The 26,796-nt window shown below is 42.3% G+C and overlaps 1 protein-coding gene across 9 annotated transcripts in view; it reads right to left on the bottom strand.

Annotated features, from left to right (window-relative positions):
* Window positions 1–26,796, bottom strand: part of KLHL13 (kelch like family member 13) — a 205,091-nt gene that overhangs the window by 43,090 nt on the left and 135,205 nt on the right. For 7 of the 9 annotated variants that reach the window (XM_045473080.1, XM_045473077.1, XM_045473078.1 and 4 more), the window contains one exon: window positions 1,875–2,016. The exons of 1 other annotated variant lie outside the window; for it this stretch is intronic. In XM_045473080.1, the coding sequence (XP_045329036.1) occupies window positions 1,875–1,988 (114 nt within the window). In that variant the 5' untranslated portion in view covers window positions 1,989–2,016. Of the gene's footprint in view, window positions 1–1,874; window positions 2,017–2,265; window positions 2,375–26,796 lie in introns of all 9 variants that reach the window. One more of the 9 variants, XM_045473079.1, reaches the window with a different exon arrangement.

Here is a 26,796-nt window from a genome sequence, read left to right on the forward strand (position 1 = left end):
CTGATGAGAGAGCCACGGGACGATAAACCGTAAAACGCAGCTCCGGTTCCAACCAAAATATTGGAACATACGACGTCACCGAATCACAGAGGGGAACGAACTAGAGTGGAATTTCGAGATCTCCTGGTCAAGACACGTTTTGGAGAGGAGACAGACAAAGCCCCGAAAAACGACGTGACACAACGAAGCCACACAGCAAGCCGAAAACTCGTCTCTTACTGTGCCATACACTCTACCGTCCACGAAACACTATACGCTAGATACAATGGTCCTTCGCCAGGAATATGCATGAAATTCACCTGGGGAGGGGCCCCTGGGTGGCTCGGTCGGTTAAGCATCCGACTTCGGCTCGGGTCATGATCTCACGGTCCGTGAGTTCGAGCCCCGCGTCGGGCTCTGTGCTGACAGCTCAGGGCCTGGAGCCTGTTTCGGATTCTGTGTCTCCCTCTCTCTCTGCCCCTCCCCTGTTCATGCTCTGTCTCTCTCTGTCTCAAAGATAAATAAACGTTAAAAAAAAAAAAGAAAAAAAAAAAAAAGAAATTCACCTGGGGAGACGTCTTCGGAAAATACAGGTAGAAAGACTGCTTTTTTTTCCCATCTCCCTAGAGGGAACACGGATATGATTTGATTATATCTAGAAAACACTGATGCACATCCAGTATTATATTGTTATTCTAATTCAGCAATGCCCTCAGAGGTCAAGGAGTGTCCACAATGGTCAAAAGTACTGGGACCGCTTATCCTTATGCTAATTAGCTCTACATGGCAGTTTCTTTCTTTCTTTTTTAATTTTCCTTTAATGTTTACGTATTTTGGGGAGAGACAGAGCATGAGCGGGGGAGGGGCAGAGACAGAGAGGGAGACACAGAATCCGAAGCAGGCTCCAGGCTCAGAGCTGTCAACACAGAGCCCCATGCGGGGCTCGAACTAGGGAACGGTGAGATCATGACCTGAGCCAAAGTCAGACACTTAAGCGACTAAGCCACCCAGGCGCCCCCCCCCCCTTTTTTTTTTTTTAACATTTATTCGTTTTTGAGAGACAGAGAGACAGTGCGAGCAGGGGAGAGGCAGAGAGAGAGAGACACACACAGAATCCAAAGCAGGCTCCAGGTTCTGAGCTGTCCGCACAGAGCCCGAATCGGGGCTCGAACTCGGGAACGGCGGGATCGTGACCTGAGCCGAAGTCAGATGCTTGACCCACAGAGCCGCCAGGCGCCCCAACCACATCGCAGTCTGTGATATCTGTTTTTTTTTTTTCTCTTGGCTTTCTATTGTATTTCCGTCCTGTCCTTTGGCACTTGTTACCTCTTACATCTATCAGTGTGTTTACGTCCGGCTGTCCTTATCTATGCTCCCACACCTACTACTACTGTCAATGAGCTGAGACACCAATAAATATGATCTTCAGAACTATGATAACAAGGTGACAGTTAAAACAGGTCATGAGTGAGGAACCAGAAAATTTGGCGTAGGGCACTGTGATATTTATATTGGCTGAAACAAAATGGAAAGTCAATGTTCCCAGACCTAACATTCTTTGGGAAAGTGGCCGATAGCAAGACCTTCTTCATACAAACAAAACAAATAACGAACTCTGGGGCTTTTTTGTTTTGAACATCAGGAAGGTATGTAGTTTTCCACTCAAGGCTTCTTCTCTGAGGTCTGTTTGCTCTGTTTGCGATCACGAAACTTAATTGTTTAAGAGCAGTTTTAGGTTCGCGGCAAAAGAGAACGGAAAGTACAGAGAGTTCCCACAGGCACTCTGTCCACACACATGCACGCCCCTCGGCCCCCACCATCACGTCACACGTCACAAGCATCCTGTGTGGTTTCTGGGGCCACTTGAAAATCACCGAAGAGACCGCTCAGATTACCTGTAACACCACGGAACTGTGGGTGTTGCTGGTAAAGATGCGTGTGGTTCCTGACTTGGAACACTGCAGATGCGACGAGAGACCCATTTCGCTGCTTCCGAGGGACAATTTCATGTGCTGGTCTTCGTCCTCCACCAGAGATCTGAAGATTTTTATAAATCGGAAAGAGAGGCCAATTAAAAGGTGATAAAAAACTCACGATAAAGACCTCATTTAGGGAGACAATCAGTCACGAGGGCCAATCGCTTGACTCCGGAATAGACTGCATTTTGTTTCGTCGCATTTGAGGCTGCTACGAAAATGACAGGTATTTGGAAAACGTTTTCGAGGTCGGAAAAGATAAATTGGAAGTGAGAAATCAACCTACAGGCTGGTTCAAGACTATACTCACAGAGGGTTTTTGTATTTTTAGTGCCGGAATAATTGCTTTTGGCATTGTACTGTTGTGGTAGCAGCAACATCAAATTGTGTTATTCACAGTTAAAATTACTTTGGAATACCTAATTTTGGAAAGAGAAAAATAACAGCTATCATTTATTGAATAGTCACTATGCGTCATGTACTTGTCAAGAAATTTACACACATGACTTCATATAATCCTTAAAACAATCCAAAGTTGGGGCGCCTGGGTGGCTCAGTCGGTTAAGCGTCCGACTTCGGCTCAGGTCATGATCTCGCGGTCCGTGAGTTCGAGCCCCGCGTCAGGCTCTGTGCTGACAGCTCGGAGCCTGGAGCCTGCTTCGGATTCTGGGTCTCCCTCTCTCTGCCCCTCCCCCGTTCATGCTCTGTCTCTCTCTGTCTCAAAAATCAATAAACGTTAAAAAAAAAAAAACAAAAAAAAAACAATCCAAAGCAAGAGGTACTATTATTATTTCCTTTGTATTAGCGGTAGGGAAAAATGGGCTACAGAAAAGTTTAAATAAATTACCTAAGGTCACAAAATTATGAAAGTAGTTGGGTCAGGATTTGAATCTACGTCTAGTATGATTCTAAACTCTGCAGACTTTGTTAATAAAAGTCAAAGATTAACTGACGTATTAATACACTGCTTCCTCTTCTATCATTAGTTGTGATTCTTTTTTTTAAAATTTTTTAATGTTTATTTTTGAGAGAGAGAGAGAGACAGAGCGTGAGCGGGGGAGGGGCAGAGAAAAAGGAAGACACAGAATCCGAAGCAGGCTCCAGGCTCTGAGCTGTCAGCACAGAGCCCGACGCGGGGCTCAAACTCACAAACCGTGAGATCACGACCTGAGCCGAAGTCGGCCGCTCAACCGACGGAGCCCCCCAGGCGCCCCAGGTCAGTTAGTCTTCATAGAGAATATGCAAACTACTTAATAGGGAGCCCCAGGTAACACTAAAAATTGATTAGCACAGTACCACCTTTTATTATCGTAGACTAAGCAGGCTTGCGTTTCCTTAGGTACACGATGCCAGAAGTGTCTCTGAATCATCTAAGAGCAGGGAGCCCATGGCTGTGAATGGGTTTGTACATTCACGATGCAGACTGCTAAAATGGACACCGGGGAAGGAGGAGGAAGAAAAGATTCGCAAGCCCTAGAACTCCACGTTTGCTATTTACCTCTAACTTCCTATGTGTGGAATTGTTACTGTTTTTTTCTTTGTTAAGGTTTTCTTTTTAAGTATGCTCTGTACCCAGCATGGGGATCGAATCCCGCGGTCAAGAGTCGTGCGCTCCACCAGCTGAACCAGCCGGGCCTCCCAAATTATTTGTTTTTCTAACTCTGGCCTACCCAGTATCATGAAGATTTCACTTGTTCACTACCATGCCTATAATCTCAGTTGATCAGTCTGAACAAGAAAATAGTTTGAAGACTCTACCATATTAATAAAGATCCTGCTTTTTGAATGCTCACGTCAACCAAATGGTTTTAAATCCTATAACAATTAGCAAAAGTTCTGGCCTCAAGGGTGACATCAATTCCTCTTAATGATATTAGAGCCATGGTATAACCAAAAATGAATAATATATGACCATGTTTTATTCAACTCTCATGGATATTTAATAAAGAGAATCATTTAAATAAGATTTTTACAAGCATAAAAGACAATGAATATAGCTTTCTACTAATTTCAGAAATAGCCTTAAAAAGAATTCAATTATATACATGACATACAGCATGCACACGCTCCCACACCCTTTTAAACACCTTTTGCAGGCAGACATTTAAAATGATAGAATCAACTGGAAAAGTGGGAAATAGACTGGTATCCCCTGACCGGAAAATTTCCATTCAGACAGAATTATTTTAATGAAACATCCAAGCAGCATGTTTTATTATTTTCCGTAATCCCTGCACAGAACGTGGCACTTGAGAATTGCAACGTATGCCATCTGAATGAACACAGAATCTCATTTTTGTGGACATCTCTTTCTCATGCAGTGCCGTAAATGACCATCAATTATCATTTTTATAGAACCACAGATGTAAAAGGGACAGGAAGAAAGCTGAAGTCGCACTGTGCCCACGACATATCCTGGAAATCGCTTTTTTTAAGAAACTACAGATAACAACGCGTTTACTTGTCATTTGTCTCTAGCTCTTAAAGTTGAAAAGCAGGATGTGAAAATGCAGGCTTTTCTCGGCAAGATGATATGGTTGGCTTTCTAATTAATTCCTTCAAAAGCTGAAGAAGGCTTCACTAAAATCGTCCTCTTTATGACTTTTCATCAACATACTTTGACTTTTTACCATTCAGAACACTCCCTATTATTTCTGCATCACTAACAATACCTGCCATGTCCACCTTCTCAGCAGATTCGATATTCTCCTCTGTCTTCTTTTCATTAAGTTTACCGACTGGATGTGACGAGCATTGGTTTTCAACATGGCAAGGAGGGAAAACCTCTCAGCAAAGCCCAGGCCACAATTATATAAACCTATCCTTAAAGGAATGATTATCTGAGTAATTCCAAGAACAAAGAGCATTTTAAAAATCTTACTGTTGGGGAGTCTGGGTGGCTCAGTGGGTTAAGCGTCCGACTTCAGCTCAGGGCATGATCTCGTGGTTCCCGAGTTCGAGCCCCACGTCGGGCTCTGTGCTGACGGCTCAGGGCCTGGAGATTGTGTCTTCACATTCTGTGTCTCCCTCTCTCTCTGCCCTCCCCCACTCGCACTCTGTCTCTCTCTCTCTCAGAAATAAATATTAAAAAAAATTTTTTTTAAATAAAAATCTTATTATTTAAGTCATATGGTTAAAAGCAATGTAAAGACCAGCGGTTCTCAGAAGGGGCTGGAGGGCCAAGGGGATTTTGTTTCTCTGCCCCCATGTTTGGCAATGTTAGGAGTCATTTTTCATCGTCGCAAGGGAGTGTGTGTGCTACCTTCATCTAGTGGGATGCGGCTAAACATCCCAGCAATGCACAGGAAAGTTCTCGACGGCAAAGATGTACTGAGGCAAAAATGTCAAGAGTGCCAAGACTGAGAAACCTGATATAGAGAGATTAACCTACTCAGGAAAATTTTTCTAAAGCAATTTCATGTTCTAAATTACTTCCCAGTCTGAGGGTTGCCTACACGAGGTTAATGCTGGCAGTAAGAAACACGGTGGTATTATTAATTACCGCTAGTTCTTCCAAGGCTACCTGACAATAAAATACCTCTGCTTTCTTCCAGCCCCACAATTTGTACAATCAAGTGTTTACAGTAGATAAGTAGATAATGCTTTGGAGTTTTATAAGACAATTGTGCAGGAAAGCTTTTGTTCTATATAAATTCATGTGAGAATAATAATTTTCTAATTCTGCTTAAGACAACTGCTATTTGGATTCACTTGTACATGCTAACTCAGAATCAAGCAAATCCCAGGGGCGCCCGGGTGGCTCAGTCGGTTGAGCTCCGACTCTTGGTTTTGGCTCAGGTCGTGATCTCACGGTTCGTGATCTCACGGTTCGTGAGTTTGAGCCCCGCATCGGGTTCATCGCTGCTGGTTGCGGAGCCTGCTTGGAAATCAATCTCTCTCTCTCTCTCTCTCTCTCTCTCTCTCTCTCTCTCTCTTTCTCTCAAAATAAGTAAACAAACTTAAAGAAAAGAATCAAGCAAATCCTGCCTAAATAGTCCCATTTTGTCAACGCTATAAAATTCTTCACCAGAGAGAGTATGTTCAGCAATTTTCTGTTCAAAACTCAAATCTGTTTCTTGTGTCTGTGTATTTGCTATCATGCCACTCCAGCCCACCCCACTGCCACCGGACAGATCTGGTTTTCTTGACAATGACCAACCACGGAGCACAAAAGCAATCTTTCACAGAGTGTGCACGAACCACTCAACCGTGCTTGTTCTAAGAGAACAGCGACTTTTTCAAAGAGCGACAGGGTACAGCCAGAAGCACTGCCTGATGATTTTCCCGAAAGCGTTGCAAAGGTGGTCGACTTGAACATACACAAACTATGCTCTTTCTTTGCACTGCCACTTGAAGACAAAAGAAACAGAAAGTCCAAGCAACTGTCGTGCTAACGAGGTGATGCTAACATCATAATCTTGCCTAAAAGACAATGACCGTACTTTAAAAATCACCCCCAAGGGAAACGTGTGTCCATGTTAGGAGCACACAACTCATAGGGAGTGTGTGAATGGTTAATAGATGGAAAATGGTCAACCTCATTAGTATTCCAGAATATGCAAATTAAAGCAAAGATTCCGTCTTTCAACCTGTAAACTTAAATGAGAAATTGCTAGTGCAAACATGTATTAAGCCCCTGCTCCCTACGTGGCACTGTTCACTCAAGTGGAATTTTTAATTTTTTTTAAATTAAAAAAAAATGTTTATTCTTTTTTTTTTTTTTCAACGTTTATTTTATTTTTGGGACAGAGAGAGACAGAGCATGAACGGGGGAGGGGCAGAGAGAGAGGGAGACACAGAATTGGAAACAGGCTCCAGGCTCCGAGCCATCAGCCCAGAGCCTGACGCGGGGCTCGAACTCACGGACCGCGAGATCGTGACCTGGCTGAAGTCGGAGGCTTAACCGACTGCGCCACCCAGGCGCCCCAAAAATGTTTATTCTTGAGAGAGAGAGACAGAGAGAGAGAGAATCCAAAGCAGGCTCCAGGCTCCGAGCTGTCAGCACAGAGCCCGACGCGGGGCTCGAACCCACGAACCGTGAGATCACGATCTGAGCTGAAGTCGGAGGCTCAACGGACTGAGCCACCCAGGCGCTCCTGGAATTTTTAATTTTTTAAGAACCATCAAATGGACACTTTTTTCTTTTTTTATGGTGAACACCAGGACAATGAAAGATTGTGCATTACATGGCTGACCTGGTAGGGAGAATGTTCTGTGTCCATCTGGTTGAAACATGTTTGCTGCAGTGAATAGTTCTGTGGAGGTTATCAGGTTGGTAGACGTTCTATAAAGAACCCGTACTCTCAGGATTCACTACAGCAACTGGGTTTGTTGATATGCACTGTGAGTAAGGGAAGAGTATTACTGCGTTATTTGGCTCCAAAGTGTCAAAAGGTCTTCTGACACTCCATGCCAAAAACAAGAAAACAAAAGACAAAAACCCACCAGAAATTCCCCCCAGTCCACTGGAATGAGTACTCGTATGTTTTAAAAATGAGGTATCAGCTTGATAAATGATGGAACGCACATCTCAGTTTCTTGCTTTCTATCACTGCAAGCACCAGATCATGTTATGCAGAAAGCCAGGTGAGGTCAAATATCACTGACAAGGAAGAGGCGACGGTCTGGTGCTCTTTGAAATTGCTAGCACGAAAATACATGAAACACCTGACTTTTTTTGTGTGTGGAGATATCGTACGTGCCAACCCAAGCCCTGGCACGTTCACTTCCTGCACACGTCAAATGAAGACCAGCTCGTTAAAAGGGTGTGCGTGAAAGATGCTGGATTTGCAGGAAAAAAGTGCCGCCCAAGACTCTCCGAATCATCGTCAAAGTGTTCTCTGTACTTTCCTATGTTGTTTTTATTTATTTTTTTAAAGTTTATTTATTTATTTTGAGAGAGACAGAGACAACGCAAGTGGGGGAGGGGAAGAGAGAGAGAGAAAGAGAGAGAGAGAGAATCCCGAGCAGGCTCCACACAGAGCCCGATGCGGGGCTCGAACTCACGAAACTGTGAGATCATGACCCGAGCCGAAGTCGAGAGTCGGACACTTAACTTACGAAGCCACCCAGCCGCCCCTCCCATGTTGTTTTTAATTTCCGATGGGGAAAAAACTTCTCAGAGAAAGTGACAAAGGTAGAAGTATCTGAATAACACCTTGAACTTTCCTCTATTCAGTTCCCAATTAGCCTCACAGCACTTCTTTTTGGTGGCCACGATTATATTACAAAGTGGCTAAAGCCAACAGTGTGTTTTATTTCCTTTTTCAAAAGATTTAATGTTTTTAAGTACTCTCTATACCCAGTGCGGGGCTCGAACTCACAACCCCAAGGCCAAGAGTTGCATGCTCTGCCGACTGAGTCAGCCGGGCAGCGCCCAACAATGTACTTGAATAACATGACTCCACTATAACAAAAGAATAGGGGGCTCTCAGTTAGCGTTAAAAGGATTACACGAAGACTGTAATTTCTCAGAGTCACGGTGCTACCATAACTGAAAGTCAGCACCCGTGGGTGAGTATGCAAGAACCAACAGTAACAAAACACAACACAAATAATACTTCAAAGAAGTACTCCCCCTCCATTTGTGTTTTCTGCTCTGAAACAGAGAAGGGTCTGCCGGCCTCGGCATTTGCTAAATGAAACATTTCTCGCGATAAAGTTGCACGGCAGGTGGGGGAGAAATGTAGCCACCTGTTCTCATACTCATTTGAAATTGAGTGCTAAATCTGTCAAGGTATTTCCTTCCACCCTTGAGAAATAAATTAAAAACTTAAGATGGGCAAAGTTGTTCCCCATTGATTTTTCTATAGATTCAAAGTACGCGCACCACATCGAACGCTAAAGATATTTATAACCATCCTACCTCACAAAAGTTACAGTCTTAACCATGCTTCATCACCCCTCCCGGGCAAAAGCTGAATGATACACACCACACACACACACACACACACACACACACACACACACACACTCAGCTTCCATTTAAAAAGAATGGGAAATTGTTTTTAAAAAATCAGAAAGAAAATTCCAATGTATGAAGTAAGGCAATACGTATACAATACGCCTGGTATTTTCAATTTAAAGAAGGAAAAACAAAACTTGAAAACTTCAAATATTTTAAAGATATGTCCCAACTAAAACGTCATTTATAGCGTCATTACACAAAGAAATCATACATATCATAGCAACTTTTCTTTTTTTTTTTTTTATTTAAAAAAAAATTTTTTTTTCAACGTTTATTTATTTTTGGGACAGAGAGAGACAGAGCATGAACGGGGGAGGGGCAGAGAGAGAGGGAGACACAGAATCGGAAACAGGCTCCAGGCTCCGAGCCATCAGCCCAGAGCCTGACGCGGGGCTCGAACTCACGGACCGCGAGATCGTGACCTGCCGAAGTCGGACGCCCAACCGACTGCGCCACCCAGGCGCCCCGCAACTTTTCTTAATAAGGCATAAATCAATAGCCGTTTAAGAAACTATGGAGAACGTATCTCTTACTGAAGTGCTTGCCTGAAAGAAATCATGCAAGATAAAGCTTTTGTTAGTTATTTCTAATTTTTAATGACATAAATGCAAGCACCTTATTGTCAACTCACAATGGATTCACTAACGGAACTCTCTCGCAGGTACGATATAAAATAGAGGCTAATCTTCCCAAGGCTTTCTTTCCTGCTGCAGAAATACCAGAATCCACAGAAGAGAAACAAGGTTCAAGGTGACAGGGTCAGACGGCAAAATGATTTTCTAAAGTAACGAGGCTTCCCTATATGCCTGTGTCTGTCACGTTTAAAATAAAATCACATTAATAAATAGCCGATGTCGGTTTTAACATGGAAACAAGATCGTTTCTCCCGCACCTGCTGTGTACTCAGCATTGCACCAGCCACATTCTCTGAGCTACTTAATCCTCGGAACAATCCCATTTTAAAGACAGGAAACTGAAGCTCAAGAGGGTTTAAGGCTCCACCATGAGTCTGGCAAATTATGATTTGAACTTGAGTCTGATTCCAGAGCCCACGACGGTCCCATTACACCGAGCCCCCCAAAAATAAGTGAACACTAGAGAGTAGAGGCCCTGAAGCAACTGGCGTTTCGATGCTTCGTTTCTAAACACAAGGAAGATCTCAGAAAGACACATTCTGTCAACGGAAAGTAAGTTTTTGGTTGGATTAATTCAGTCGACAATCACCCACTTTGACCACCTCCTCTAAAACAATACCATTGCTAGAAATCTCTCATGCCCTTCTCCCAACACACATAGGGTAAGGAGGTAGCATATCTTAGTACGCAGCTCAGATCAAGTTTAGGGAGAACTTTACGATACTGATATCAACATTTAAAGGCACAGATTCTGAATTCCAGAGCCGCCCATCACTGTCACGGAAATAGCACTACAGCACAGATGAGGGAATTGGGCTAAACAAATGGAACAACAAATGATACCCCGTTAGAGAACTATGACAGGATGAAAGTTAGTTACCCAAACCATAAAGCATGGGCACCAAATATCTCAATCCTGGCCCCGAAAAACTTCAAAACTAATGTTCACTTTTAAAATTCACACACCAGGGCGCCTGGGTGGCGCAGTCGGTTAAGCGTCCGGCTTCAGCCAGGTCACCATCTCGCGGTCCGTGAGTTCGAGCCCCGTGTCAGGCTCTGGGCTGATGGCTCAGAGCCTGGAGCCTGTTTCCGATTCTGTGTCTCCCTCTCTCTCTGCCCCTCCCCCGTTCATGCTCTGTCTCTCTCTGTCCCAAAAATAAATAAACGTTGAAAAAAAAAATTTTTAAATTCACACACCAATTTAGCTACATCGAGCGTCAGGTATCTAGACCAGAAAATTCTTCCGTTTTGAAGCTTGAGCCAAGCTATTTCTCATTCTTTACTACTATTTCTCATTCTTTACGTTTCTTATTAATACTGTGATAAAAGATAGACAGATATATAGATACACACACACACATACACACATACCTGAAGTAGAGATAAAAGAATGAATTCCCAAATGCTGATACCTACGATATATAAAGTAACTAGGTCAATGCTTCCTTGCCCTAAGAAGCCGTAAGAAGGTAAGAGACGGTGGTATAGGGAGATGGGAGTGTGTAGGTGTGAGTTAGGGAAAACAGCATGCGTTCCCATCATCGTCAATAACCCCCTTCCCAGGCCACAGAGAAAATAGCAGTTATAATCCTCTGGCCACACATAAGCCTTCTGGAAGGGTGAGCCACCCTACAGCCAGCACCAGCCCCGCCACGGAGAAGTCTAGCTGTACCTGAGGCAGGGAGCAAGCCTTGTTCTTCTTCAATCCTCAAATGAAGAAACTGGCATGGGAGCTCCGATACCCCGGCCAACTTTCTTTAAAGGACTTCTTGCTTTGGCTCCCAGGAGGTTGGCTAACCAAGGTGTCGTTTTTACTTCTATTATCTGGACCTCACCAACTTTGAAATTTGACTGTTGAGCTATGGTGCATTTCAACAGGAGAGCGTGTGATTAAAGAATTGGGCTTACGCCTGCCTAAAATTTCAGTTTATTAAATATTCAAACATCCAAGTTATCCAATTTTTGAGTTTATTATAAAGGCTGATTCCACAAACTCAAAACCAATTAGAAATCACTGAGACAAGTCTCTTTGGGAAGAGGAGAATCATTAATCAAGCGGTAAAAATCCTATCCTTGTCTGAATTTCCTAGTTATATTGAACTTCGTAAAGTCAATAATTCATGACCGGATCTTAAGGGAATGTTTATTTCTCTTTTAAAATGGAACATGACAAAAAAACCAAAGAGTAATAAGACTTTTAAACTTACAAAGTAATAGCCAATTGCATTCCATGTTTTTAAAAAAATTTTTTTAAATGTTTATTTATATTTGAGACAGAGCATGAGCATGAGCATAGGAGGGGTGGAGAGAGCACGAGGCACAGAATCTGAAGCAGCTCCAGGCTCTGAGCTGTCAGCACAGAGCCCGACGCTGGGCTTGAACTCACGGACCATGAGATCATGACCTGAGCCGAAGTCGGAAGGCTAGCCGACGTGAGCCACCCAGGCACCCCGCATTCCATGTTTTAAGAAGTATTAGTGGCGGCTGAGTCCCACTGCCTTTATGTCTTCAAAGCGTGTAATAAATGTAACAAATCTCAACCTTGATTTTGCAATGACTTATGGGCATCTCTAATTATGTCAATGAATGTGGTAAAAAATTCACTACTGAATTGATCACGTTTCAATATAACATGTTTAATGTGATGTAACCAAATTGGGGCACCTGGGTGGTTCAGTCGGTTAAGCGTCTGACTTCAGCTCAGGTCATGATTTCACAGTTCGTGAGTTCCAGCCCCACGTCCAGCTCTGTGCCGACAGCACGGAGCCTGGAGCCCACTATGAGTTCTGTGTTTCTCCCTCTCTCTCTGCCCCTCCCCTGCCCCTGCTCACACTCTGTCTCGCTCTCTCTCCCTCTCAAAAATAAATAAACATCCAAAAAAAATTTTTTTAATATGATGTAACCAAATCAATGTTTTACTATGGCAGCCAGTATGTTTCAGAGAGGGGAAGGTAACACAAAAAAATATATGCGCATCACAGGACAGACTCTCAACCCAACAAATCTGGGAATCACACTTAGCTACTCCTCTCAAGCTCATCTCAGATAAGGAGCCAATGGAAGCAAAGGGTCAAATTTACATAACATTTCAGATTAAAATGCTTTCCATTTTGTACGCATCTGCGTCACCATTAAGGTGGGTTTTGTCCATAAAATTGTGTTGGAAGAAGACTTTAAGTTATCCCTCTTATACCACGCTTACATAACCATTGCGTGCCTTCATTTCTCAAGTCGTCAGGAGATGCAAAAAATCTTTACAGCCCCTTTATTTACAGCCCACCCACCTATCGACACATTCAAGTGTCATATTCTAAGTAAAAATGCAGGGTTTTTAAAAAAAAAAAAGTTTATTTGTTTTGAGAGAGACAGAGAGAGAGAGAGAGAGACAGCGTGAGTGGGGGGAGGGGCGGAGTGAGAGGAGGCAGAGAATCCTAAGCAGGCTCTATGCTGCCAGCAGAGCCCGACGTGGGATTTGAACTCACAGAACCATCAGTTCATAACCTGAGCCGAAACAAAGAGTTGGACGTTTAACCGACAGAGCCACCCAGGCGCCTCCCGCCCACCAAGAACTGCAGTTTTTAACCTCAGAAATGGCTTTTGATTTGTCTCCTCAAATACCATCAAGATCCACCATCTCACTACACTCCTAGAAAACTTTTAACAAGATGACGATGATGTTTGGTTCCACATCACGACACTATTCCAAGATCTAGCTACAGGCAGTCATGCTGATGTGAGTAACGAAAAATGCTCCCCCAAAATATTTGTGTGAGTCTTTGTCCACGGCACGGTAGCACGGAGGAAGGACTCCTTTAGGGAAAGGGTTTATGTACCATGACGGTATTTCTTTACCTAAAATATTAAATATTCTTTTTTTTTCCTGTTTTTGATTATTTTTGACAGAGAGTGAGCAAGCGAGCATGAGTGGGGGAGGGGCAGAGAGGAGGAGACGCAGAATGTGAAGCCGGCTCCAGGCTCCGAGCTATCAGCACAGAGTCTGATGCGGGGCTTGAACCGTGAGATCATGACCTGAGCCGAAGTCGGACGCTTAACCGACTGAGCCACCCAGGTGCACCTGAAAGTATTAAATATTCTTCATAATACTGGTAATGATTTCCCACCAGGCAGACAGTTTTTTGGTTTTTGTTTTTGGGTTTCTTTTTTTTTTTTTGGAGGGAGTAGACGCAAAATAAAATTCATTAGGCATTTTGCCAGTTTGGGGACAAGGTGTTTCTTTTTAGGAAAATTACGGCTTCTGGCTTAAACAGAGCATGTGTTCTCGCATGGAATTGCAAAAGGGTAGACGCACACCATATCATTGAAACAGTATGACACAGTGGGTATCAAACACTCACATTTGCCAGCCACTTAAGTGGGAACTTCAATTAATTTATTTTTAAAATATTTATTTTGAGAGAGAGCAAGAGCGTGAGCAGGGGAGAGGCAGAGAGAGAGAGAGAGAGAGAGAGAGAGAGAATCCCAAGCAGGCTCCACACTGTCAGAGCAGAGCCTGGCTCGGGGCTCAATCCCACTAACTGAGATCATGACCTAGGCCAATATTAAGGGTTGGACACCCGATCAACTGAGCCACCCAGGTGCCCTTAAGTGGGAATTTTAAATAGAAGATCATTGGAGCATCTTCGGACCGTGTGTACGTGTTTTGTAGAAGCTAGCTATGAACTGTGAAGGAATAATGAGGTACTACCTTGATGTGTTCGAGGCAGGAAAGAGGGATATTAAGCAAGAACCGACAAGCTTTCCTCTCCTTTCCTTCCTACGCTCTTTTAAAGCAGTGTTTCACACCCCACCTTCTAATTTCCAACTCTCAGATGCAGGTGACAAGGAGACAGGGGAGAGTCACCAGGGAGGTGAGGGTGGCACAGAGTCAAGGCGTTACAAATCTGCCCAGGTGGTTGGAAAATGCTATTCTAAATGCTACGTCCCTCACTCACCCCATCTACACCAGGTACTTCTTGAAGCAATACGTCATTTTAAATCTCCCAAAACTAATCTTTTCACAGATCCCACTTTAAGGAAAAAACCGGGTTCTTTAAAGGTACTCTCAATGGAAACAACATTGACTCCACACCTCTGAAAGATTTGATTTTATTACAGGTGTTATGTTTTATTTATTTTTTTTTTTTAACATTTATTTATTTTTGGGACAGAGAGAGACAGAGCATGAACGGGGGAGGGGCAGAGAGAGAGGGAGACACAGAATCGGAAACAGGCTCCAGGCTCTGAGCCATCAGCCCAGAGCCCAACGCGGGGCTCGAACTCCCGGACCGCGAGATCGTGACCTGGCTGAAGTCGGACGCTTAACCGACTGCGCCACCCAGGCGCCCCTACAGGTGTTATGTTTTAAGCAATCTCAACCCCCTACGTGGGGCTCGAGCTCACAACCCCGAGATCAAGGGTCGCACAGTCCACCCACTGAGCCGGCCAGGCGCCCCATACTCTACAGTTCCTGATGATCATTTCCGGAAGCCTGGTCAGACAGAAGAAAGTTCAGCAATCTAAGTGTCATGCATTCAAGAGAGCCACAGATGGGGTATTTTGAATTCTAGAAGGCAATCGTTATCATCAAAATATTTCAGTCATCTTTGACTCCCGCGGCTTCCCAATTTCCCGCGTCTAGTCAACAAACTACCACTTGTCTCCAGGGTCACTGCCCGTACACCACACTTCCGGTATCTGTTACTTCTTACTTGGATTTGGTGATTCATGTAAATTACGTATTTGTTACAGCACAGCTACTTCACATACGGTGACTGTATTTAGAACTCTGAAAGTCACTTCCTTGCTCAAAAGTCTTCAATGACTCCTCACCGCTTCCTGAACAAAAACCAAATCCCACACTCGGGTTCCAAGCTTCTTGCATCAGCCCTCCTTAACCTATTGCACATTCCAGAAAATAATTCAAAATAACTATGTATCCAACACATAGAAAATACATGAAAAACCCAAATCTATTCACAAACTATCAACCGTTTTGTTTTAGAGCGTGTTGTCTGCGGACACAGTAACGGCTATGCCCTTTTGCTATTGTTAACCAAGTAATGTGTAGAAACCATGTAGTTTAAACTCTTTGGTTTATTTTTTAAAATGTTCATTCCGGTATAGTTACCATACAGGGTTATATTAGTTTCAGCTGTACATTACAGCAATACAGTGTTCATCAAGATAAGTGTACTCTTAATCCCTTTCATCTCCCCCCACCCCCACCTCCCCTCTGGTAACCATCTGTTTGTTCTCTACAGTGAAGAGTCTGTTTCTTGGTTTCTCTCTCTCTTTTTTCCCCTTCATTTGTTTTGTTTCTTAAATTCCACATGAGTGAAATCATATGGCATTTGTCTTTCTCTGATTTATATTGTTTACCTTTATACTCTCTAGACCCATTGATGTTGCTGTAACTGGCAAGATTTCATTCTTTTTTTATGGTTGAGTAATATTCCTGTGTGTGTGTGTGTATACCACATCTTGTTTATCCATTCATCTACTGATGGACACTCGGGCTGCTTCCATAATTTGGCTATTGTAAATAATGCTGCAATAAACATAGGGGTGCACATATCCCTTTGATTTGGTGTTTTCATTTTTGGGGGTCGATACCCACTGAAGTGATTAGTGGATCATAAGGTGGTTCTACTGTTCATTTTTAGAAGAACCTCTATACTGTTCTCCACAGTGGCCGCACTAGTTTGCATTCCTAGCAATAGTGCATGAGGATTCCTTTTTCTCCACATCCTCACCAACACTTGTTGTTTCTTGCGTTTCTAAGTTTAGCCATTCTGACAGGTGTGAGGTGATATCTCACTGTGGTTTTGATTTGCATTTGCCTGATGATGAGTGATGTTGAGCATCTTTTCATGTGTTTGTCGGCCATCTGGATGTCTTCTTTGGAGAAATGTCTGTTCATGTCTTCTGCTCATTTTTTAATTGGACTGTGTTTTTTCATTGTTGACTTGTGTAAGTTGTTTATATATTTTGAATACTAACCCTTTATCAGATATGTCATTTGCAAATATCTTATCCCATTCACTTCGTTGTCTTTTAGTTTTGTTGTTTCCTTCACACTGCAGAAGCTTTTTATTTTGATGTAATCCCAACAGTTTACTTTTGCTTGTGTTTCCCTTGCCTCAGGAGACATACCTAGAATATTTTTAATAGAAGGAAAATTTTACTTAATTTAAATCTAATATTTGCTAAACCTCTGCAATTAGGTTGAAGTCCTTTCAAGTATCAAACAAGATCATAAGCAAACGTGGGTGATTTTTAGTACTAATTTTATTTTATTTATTTATTTATTTATTTATTTATTTATTTAAAAATTTTTTTTCCAACGTTTATTCATTTTTGGGACAGAGAGAGACAGAGCATGAACGGGGGAGGGGCAGAGAGAGAGGGAGACACAGAATCGGAAGCAGGCTCCAGGCTCTGAGCCATCAGCCCAGAGCCCGACGCGGGGCTCGAACTCACGGACCGCGAGATCGTGACCTGGCTGAAGTCGGACGCTTAACCGACTGCGTCACCCAGGCGCCCCTAGTACTAATTTTAAATTCACGTCTCCTAAACCCTAGTCAGACTTCATTTTCTCTGACTCTGTCATTCCTTTTTTCCAATTACACACACAAAACACATTATCATTTCAGTGCAAACATACTAGCTTCAGAACATAAATTTCTCTAAAATAGTTTTTCCCATTATGGTAAAGGATACTTGCAAATAAGTCAAATAACTCCTAACTTTCAGAGTAGTTGCCATCTTGGAACAGATTATAATCTTATTTTCTTTATCAAATTACTCTTTGATGAACCATGACTAAAGTATTCTGGTCATTGGTAAATTGCTTCTACTAAAATAACTTTCGGTCTGTGTCAGCATCATGGTATTTATCAGCAAGCCAGAAACAGAATCAGAATCCAAACTAATTTGGATTAGTTTTTTTTCATAGGAAAGATAGGCATAACCTACTCTTTAACGAGACTGTGATGTATTAGATTAGCGCATATATCAGATGAAGAAATTCACACTCTTAAGTGAAATGATCTGCACAAGGCAACCAACCTAAAAACTACTTTCCATAAATTCATTTATCCACTCAACATTTACTGAACACCTTCTATATGCCAGACACTGCACTAGGAGATAAGTAAACAGAGAGCAGGCCAGATACTTGCTTGCAAAGAAATCATAGTAAAAGAAAGAATTACTTTCCGAATGGCTAAAAGATATAAAAATAATAATAAATTGTCACCATTATCTATAAAGAGATACCATGCCGCATAATTCATACAAACCACAGTAACAAAACTAATTGCAAACTTCACTCCCTAGTACAGAAGTGTATCAGTTCATATATAACACGTAAGGACCAGATAAACAAGATAAATAACATAAACTTTCCTTACTATTATTTTATTTTATTTTAATTAAACTTTTTTAATGTTTTATTTATTTTTGAGAGCGCGTGCACGTGGGCAAGTGGGGGAGGGACAGAGAGAGAGGGAGACAGAAACTGAAGCAGGCTCTCAGCTCTGAGCTGTCAGCACAGAGCCTGATGCAAGGCTCGAATCCACAGACCGCGAGATCACAACCTGATCTGAAGTCAGACGCTTAATCGACTGAGCCACCCAGGCACCCCTCTATTATTTTATTTTAAAAGACTGTCCCAGGTCGTCAAATCATTTGAAAAAAAAAAAAAAAAAAGGCAGTCTCTTATTGCATCTGTCTATATAGTGCAGCAATATATCTATGAAAAATATTCTGATGATCCAGGTCTCTGGTCTACTTAAGATCAAAATGTTGGTTCCAATTCCATGAACTTTTGTTTAGTTGTGAATCATTCAGAAATGATTATATGCACAAAACCTTTGAAAGAAAATGCTCATAATGAATGAAAATTGCTTCAGTTTGGTGATGCTAATGGATTGGATAACCTATTCACAACCTAGAACATCCATACGCTTTTCAAAATTCTGGTTCAATTATTCTGTGGGTCCATCCGAAGTAAAGCTAGCTAAATGAGTTAATAAGGAATTAAGTGAGCTAACTGCAGACAAAACCTCCAGTGCAATCCCATCTATAAAGACAAATGTAGTTGAGGCTTCTATAGTAAACCAGTCTTTTAAAAAATTTTTTATTTATTTTTATTTATTTTTGAGAGAAAGAGAGAGACAAAGCACAAGCAGGGGACGGGCAGAGACAGAGGGAGACACAGACTCTGAAGCAGGCTCTAGGCTCCGAGCTGTCAGCACAGAGCCCGACACGGGGCTCGAACCCACAAGCTATGAGATCAGGACCTGAGCCAAAGTCGGACGCTTAACCGACTAAGCTACCCAGGCTCCCCCGTAGTAAACTAGTCTTAAACATTAATTTGTAATATAGTTGATGGAATGGGATAAAATAATAAAAGGGAAATATAAATTAAGAATGGGTTGAACCATCAGGGCACCTGGGTGGCTCAGGTTTGTGGGTTCAAGCCCCACATCAAGCTTTCTGTTGTCAGCACAGAGCCTGCTTCAGATTCTCTGTCCCCCTCTCTCTCTCTGCCCCTCCACCACTTGTGTTTTCTCTCTCTCGCTCGCTCTCTCAAAAACAAATAAGCATTAAGAAAAAAGAATGGGTTGAAATCATCAAATACAAACATGCATTAAGGAAAAGTGATCCAACATAAATATCGCATTCTCTTTCAAGGTATAAAGGTATGACAAAAAATAATTTGTAAGGTTCCTTCCAGCTTTTGGATTCAAAGAACTGCCCCTGAATATGATAATTATATTCTTTTTTTTTTTTTTAAAGTAAGCTCTACACCCAAAGGAGCGCTTGAACTCACCACCCAGAGATTAAGAGTCGTGTGCTCTACAAACTGAGCCAGCCAGGCACCCTTATAAGTATGCTCTTTTCAAGACAGCATGGTCTTATCCCACTGATCGGAGGGATCATTCTCATGATGTTTCCTGCTCGAAATGTTAGTGCTGTAAAATACAGGATCCAACCCTCTTAATTTTTTTTAAATTTTTTATTTTAGAGAAAGGCTGGGGGAGGGGGGAGAGGGACAAAGGGAGAGAAAGAGAAAGAATCTTAGGCAGGCTCTATGCTCAGCATGGAGCCTGACATGGGGCTCCATCCCATGACTGTGGGATCATGACCTGAGTTGAAATCAAGAGTCAGACGCTCAACAGACTGAGCCACCCAGGTGCGGCTTTCCAACCCTTTTATTTTTTATTTTTTTAATTTTTTTTATTTAAAAAAAAATTTTTTTTTCAACGTTTATTTATTTTTGGGACAGAGAGAGACAGAGCATGAACGGGGGAGGGGCAGAGAGAGAGGGAGACACAGAATCGGAAACAGGCTCCAGGCTCTGAGCCATCAGCCCAGAGCCTGACGCGGGGCTCGAACTCACGGACCGCGAGATCGTGACCTGGCTGAAGTCGGAGGCTTAACCGACTGCGCCACCCAGGCGCCCCTCCAACCCTTTTAAATCAAAAACTCAATCAAGGCCCTGTATCTTCCATAATGGAAGGCAGACAATGTCCAGAGAGTTAAATAACCGGTTCTGAGCTCAGAACATTCCCTCACCTCCCAAGTTTAGAAATGTCACTTCTCAGGCCATACCAACTTGCTGGAGAACCCAGTTTATGCTCAATAGCTGAGTGGCATAGACCACCCTCATTTGTTATTTTATTGTTCCTATCTTAACTAAGTAACATCCAAATTTCTGTGTTTTCCCCTGCACAAGCACTGAGGGCATCAGCATGGCAACAGCCACATAATCATGTGCCAGCTAACTTTGTAATATCTTTTGAAGGTTCTTTTTTTGAAGGTTCTCTACAACTTATACTGTCTATATGTCTTTCTGGAGACATGTGAAGACCTTGTAGTTGTTAAGTATTACTCTCTTATAGCCCTCATGCTTTATCTAATTCTGGACAGTTCTCCAAATAAAACGAAAATAGTTGGAGAAAGGGGAAAGGATTGCAGAGGCTTTTTAAATGTTTCCCTCAGGGGAGCCTGTGTGGCTCAGTCGGTTAAGTGTCCGACTTCGGCTCAGGTCATGATTTCACAGTTTGTGGGTTCAACCCCTGTGTCAGGCTCTGTGCTGACAGCTCGGAGCCTGGAGCCTGCTTCGGATTCTGTGTCTCCCTCTCTCTCTGGCCCTCCCCTGATCGCACTCTGTCTCTCTCTCTCTCTCTCTCTCTCAAAAAGAAATAAGCATTAAAAAAAAAAAAAAAAAAAAACCTTTAAAAATAAATAAATAAATAAGTAAGTAAATAAATAAATAAATAAATAAAAGGAGACTTGGACCATGCAAATGATCTCAAAAATAGTCTGCATTTTAAGAAGTCAAATCAACAATAAACTTTTTAAATGATTGCCATCTTAGTTTTAACTCACACTTGCATTTTATGTGTTTGTGTATACTTATAAAATTGATGCATACAATACATTTGTGCTTATTTTATAGGACTTGGAGCATAATAATGAGGCTTTCAACACAACCCCAGATTATAGTGCTGTCCCTGGAGAATTCTACGTGTAAATAAGATTTCCAGGAAATCACCGTTGCAGAGTTTGAGACCTGCCTGGTTATGTTTGAATTATTATAATTTTCATGAGCAAAACCACTGGCGCAGAAATTAATAAATTTGGCTTAGTAATAAAAATGTAAAATTTGTAGAACCCCTCCTGTATTATCCAGGCGGGCCCAATCTAATCACACGAGCCCTCAGAAGTGGAAGAGGAAGGCAGAAGAGCAGGTCAGAAAACAATTCATGAGAAGGGGCGCCCGGGTGGCTCAGTGCCTTAGGTGTCCGACTTTGGCTCAGGTCACGATTTCCCGGTTTGCGAGTTTGAGCCCCGCATGGGGCTCTGCGCTGACAGAGCGGAGCCTGATTGGGATTCTCTCTCTCTCTCTCTCTCTCTCTCTCTCTCTGCCCTTCCCCAACTTGCACTCGGTCTCTCTCTCCCAAAATAAATAAATAAACGTTAAAAAAAAAAAAAAGGAAAAGATTCATGTGAAAAGGACTCTTTTCCTTGTCGGTGTTGAAGACGTTGGAAGGGAGCACAAGGCAAGAAATGCAGGCCGCCTCTAGCAGCTGACCTCAACTCTCAGCTTCTAGCCAGCAAGCAGACGGGAACCTCGTTGGTCCTACCACTGAGGAGAACGGAGTTCTGCCAGTGACCCCAATGAGCAGTTAATGGATCCTCCCCGAGAGCCTCAGATGCGATCACAGCCCTGCGGATGCCTTCACGTTAGCCCAGTGAGACCCATATCAGACTTCTGCGCTCAAAAATAAAAAATCTATAATAAATTTGTATGTCTTACGCCATTCATTTGCAGGAATTCATTCTGGCAGCAAGAAAACGAATACAGAGGGTTTTTTGAGTGCTTGCACACAATTAAGCAATGGGACTATCCTGTCCACAAGACAGGACCAAACATACTGAATCAGGATATCCTGGGAAAGTACTACAAAGAGCACGACAGAGTGCTGTCCATGGTGGGAGAGCGTGTGTAGCCAACAAAGGTAGAATAGCGCTTCTAGAGAAACAGGGAACCGTGAAATTAATCCTGATATTATCAGAGAGGAAAGATAACCGCCCCAATATTTTCCTACAACATCACCACTTGACCGCACGGCGCAGTAAAGCTGACTTCTCCTTACACCACCGCTCCCTTCAAAAAAGCTTCCCTCATTTATCATACTTCTTTGTTCTTCTAATCCTAGGGAGATATCATCTAATTAAGAGCTGGCATGAAACTAGCAAATGTCTATAAAGACAAAAAAGGCATTAGCGAAGTTAAGAGCTTTGAAATCAAGCAGACCTGAGTTTGAATTCTCACTGTACGTCTTCCTTGAAGTGTAAACAGTGAGCAAGGTAATTAACCTCTCGGAACCACTGTGCCCTTTGGTGTAAAACAGAGATTTACCCTGAGAGCACGTTTGGGAGGCAGTCTGCAAAGTGCTTGACGGTTTTTCAACATTGCAAACAAATGCATTTCATATGAAATTTATAATACTGGTTCGACAGGCTAGATTCAAGTTTTAAGTTCCCGGAGCTCTGAAAGGTGTTTTTATTTATATTTTTCTTAGGGAAGGCTAAGTTAATTGCTTTTCTCTACTGAATCATCTCCCTATCTCCACACAGCTGGAGACGCTCTTATCTTACCATACCATAAATGTGGCAACATGGGGCAAAAACAACATACGCCCTCGTCATAGGATGTAACACCAGAGAAAATATTTCAGTATCATTGAAAACAGAGTACAATTTTATTTTTCACTAAGATTACATCCTACGGACCAGGGTCAAATTCTTGCTGCTTGAAAGGTAAAATATGTACCCTTGTGTGCTATATAAAGCACCTACGTCCTGTCCAACGTATAGGATGGCATTCTGTTCCTCTTGTTTAAAAACGTGACCATCGGGGAGCCTGCGTGGTTCAGTTGGTTGAGTGTCTGACTTCAGCTCAGGTCACGATCTCGCATTCATGGATTCAAGCCCCACATCGGGCTCTGTGCTGACAGCTCAGAGCCTGCTTTGGATTCTGTGTCTCCCTCTCTCTCTGCCCCTCCCCTGCTTGTGCTCTGTTTCTCTCTGTCTCTCAAAAAATAAAATAAAACCTTAAACTTTTTTTTTTTTAAAAGGTTACTGTCAAGTTTAAATATAAATTGGATCATTTTCCATCCTATGTAATATTCACTTTAAAATCTGGTATTGGGGTGCCTCGGTGGCTCAGTCGGTTTAGCATCCAACTTCAGCTCAGGTCACGATCTCATGGTTCGTGAAGCCTGCTTCAGATCTTCTGTCTCCCTCTCTCTCTGCCCCTTCCCACTTGTGTGTGCTCCCTCTCTATTTCTCTCTTTCTCTCTCAAAAGTAAATAAACTTCAAAAAATTTTAAAAAATAAAATAAAATCTGTTATGTATTTTCAAGGCACCTGGCTGGCTCAGACAGTAGAGCATGGGATTCTTGATCTCGGGGTAGTAAGTTTGAGCCTCATGCAGGATGTAAACATTACTTAAAAATAAGATCTTTGGGGGCAGCTGAGTGGCTCAGTCAGTTAAGTGTCTGACTTCAACTCAGGTCATGATCTCATAGTTCGTGAGTTCGAGCCCCATGTCGGGCCCTGTGCCAAGAGCTCAGAGCCTGGAGCCTGCTTCAGATTCTGTGTCTCCCTCGCTCTCTGCCCCTCCCTTGCTCATGCTCTGTCTCTCTCTCCTTCAAAAGTAAATAAACTTTAAAAAATTTTATAAATAAATTCTTAAAAAAATCTTAAAAGTAAAATCAAATCTGGTATCTATTTTCAATTCCTATCTTCACATTCGGCCCAGACACCTTTCTCATCTATAGTGTTTTCATTCCCATTAAATCCATTATCAATACTGAAAATACAGTAAATAAAAATTAACCTGAGGGGCGCCTGAGTGGCTCAGTCGGTTAAGCATCCGACCTCGGCTCAGGTCATGATCTCACGGTTCATCAGTTCGAGCCCCGTGTCAGGCTCTGTGCTGACAGTTCAGAGCCTGGAGCCTGCTTCGGATTCTGTGTCTCCTTCTGTCTGCCTCTCCCCGGCTTGCACTTTGTCTCTCGCTCTGTCTCAAAAATAAATAAACTTTAAAAAAAAATTAACCTGATTATCTTGGCTCAGAATTTTCATGCGAGTAAAATAAATTGAGAGAGAGACAGACAGTATGAGTGGAGAAGGAGCAGAAAGAGAGGAAGACACAGAATCGGAGGCAGGCTCCAGGCTCTGAGTTGCCAGCACAGAGCCTGATGCGGGGCTCGAACTCATGAACTGTGAGATCGTGACCCGAGCTGAAGTCAGGCGCTCAACCGACTGAGCCACTCAGGTGCCCCAAGAATAGTCATTTCAAATGACTGCAAGGACTAGAGCCCTAATACCCAGCAGGGTTGTGCCTGGCACAGAACACAAAGCGAGTAATTCTGATGATTATAACGTCAATATACAAGGTGAGTGAGAAAGCACTGAGCGCTTTCATAAAGGGATTACTCAGCAACTTCTTTATATACCAATTCCCCAAGAATCTTCCATGGACCCTGCCTCTTTCTGACAGTCTTGAGGAAATAAAGCAATACACAGTGGTTGTCATTTCGATTTAAAATACCATCATGCACAGTGCTTGCAATTCTGGACTCTTTAAACCACAAGTTCAAGTCATTCACACAAATTCTTGCCTCTCTCTTACATCTTTCTTTCCCCTCCCCCTCACTGGGCCCTACTTAGGTTCTCCTCTAAATATTCTAACTTTCAAGCAGAATGTCTGGAATCCTTAGAATTCTTAGTAACTCCAGGCTTCCCATGAGGATGTGAGATTTGCATTTCTGCCTCTTCCCTCTGCGGCGAGTGTTTCCAGGGGTACTTGGAAGGAACATTAAAGTATATTCAAAGAAATGAATCTAGATTAATTCTTGACAGGTACAATTCTTGGAAAGTTCTGAAAACATCAGAAATACTAGCTTTCTGTCTTGCAAGTTTCTTTGTGCTGTATTCTTCAGTTATGTAAAAAGGACTTCCAGATATCTTTCAAAACACATACACAATTGGCTTTAAAACAAAGTTTTACGTTCACTTGCACATGCCAGGCTTCCTCAGACTAAAAAATCTGGGAAGGAAGTTTGTAAACGCTGAATTCACTATGGAACGGTGTGAATCCTATGATTAAAAAATTATATAATCCCAGGCTCTAAGACAAGCAGAGCATCTACATAAAAGGGGCAAAGTGTCTTCTAGTTGGACCACCCAGGGAGCACCGCTTTCAGATGCATTATCTTGTAAAACGATTAACACAAAAAAACTATCTGGGTGAGGACAGCCAGCAGAGTGAAAGGTCCAGAAAACAAGACTCAATGCAAGGAGTGAGGTAGTGAGCTCTCTGTCACAGACAGTGATTAAGGAGAATGTGTATTACCATCTTTCAGAGGTGTCGCAGAAAGGATTCCTGCTTTAAAGGGGGTTTGGATTCTCTAACTGACCCCTAAGGTCACATTTATCTCTATGGTTTTCCATTAGTAAGTCTTAAAGGAGCTTACATTTACGTTTTTTTCTCCACGTAATTTTGTTAGAGTGAGCATTTAGTAAAAACAAATTAAGCAGACAGAAATAAAAGTTTATGTAGACGCTAATGGTGAAAGTGGCTAAATACATTCTTTTCTAATTTGAGATTATCAATTTAAGAAGTATTTTGCTAAATAAAATACGATTTCTAAAACCACAAGGTTTTGTTTTATTCCCTAAATGGGGGGGGGGGAGACAATCTTAGGGAACAGAAAAGATGTCAAATTTAGAAGATGCCTAGTTTTATTTGATCTCTTTTTTGAATCACCCATAAACAAGGGATACTTATCTAGGATGCACCATCTTTTCTCAGGAAATCCAGATACTGAATTTTAATGATGAAATGATAGAAAGCAGTTGCTGTAAAATACTGTGCTATTGATATTTACTACAAACTCCATTTTACATATTAAACAAAGTGATTGTAAACAGGAAGCTAACCGAATGCAAGTGCATTAGCTAAAGGGGGACAAGTCTAATTTACTAAACTCCTTCTATGCTCACTGCCTTTTAGCCTGAGAAAGGTGAAATTCGAAGGAAAACAGCTCACAGCGTCTGCCTTGCTAGAATTCACTGTTACATTGCACTGGTTAATTCCTACCCATTGTCTTCCTCTTTTTGCCACACAGTTATTATCCAAAGTTACTGCTTGTGAAAAAAAACATGAAAGGATTGCTAATGCTAATCCGTTCTATCTCAGTGTGTCCTTAGAAACTAACAATACATTAACCCTAGAACATTAGCCTGAAGGAACCATTTGCTGTTTTAAAACAATGAATACCAAAATACCAGAAAGCCACTTAGATGTGACTGCCCTTTCAGCTTTATTAATTTAGGCAAAAGGACAGGTTAATTTATATGGTGCACACCTGTCAGGAGCGCAGTCTTTACTAATTCAGTTTACCCTGACCAGGAGATCCTCCCTCAGGCTAAGGCTGAACTTCAACCTACTGTTGAACAGAGGGTAACACAAACACGTCACTCACATTTCCATCAAGACGGTCCCTTCAGAGAATCCCATTCCACGTGGATGGCACACCACCCTGCAAGGGTGCAAAATGGAAGCTGAAGGAAGACCAGATCTACCCAGTTAAAGACGAAGTATTTGGTAACCAAGCTACCTGAAGGCCAAAGGATTTTTTTTTTCCCTAAATCT

This window comes from Leopardus geoffroyi, chromosome X (assembly GCF_018350155.1).
Source record: "Leopardus geoffroyi isolate Oge1 chromosome X, O.geoffroyi_Oge1_pat1.0, whole genome shotgun sequence".
NCBI classification, from domain to species: domain Eukaryota; kingdom Metazoa; phylum Chordata; class Mammalia; order Carnivora; family Felidae; genus Leopardus; species Leopardus geoffroyi.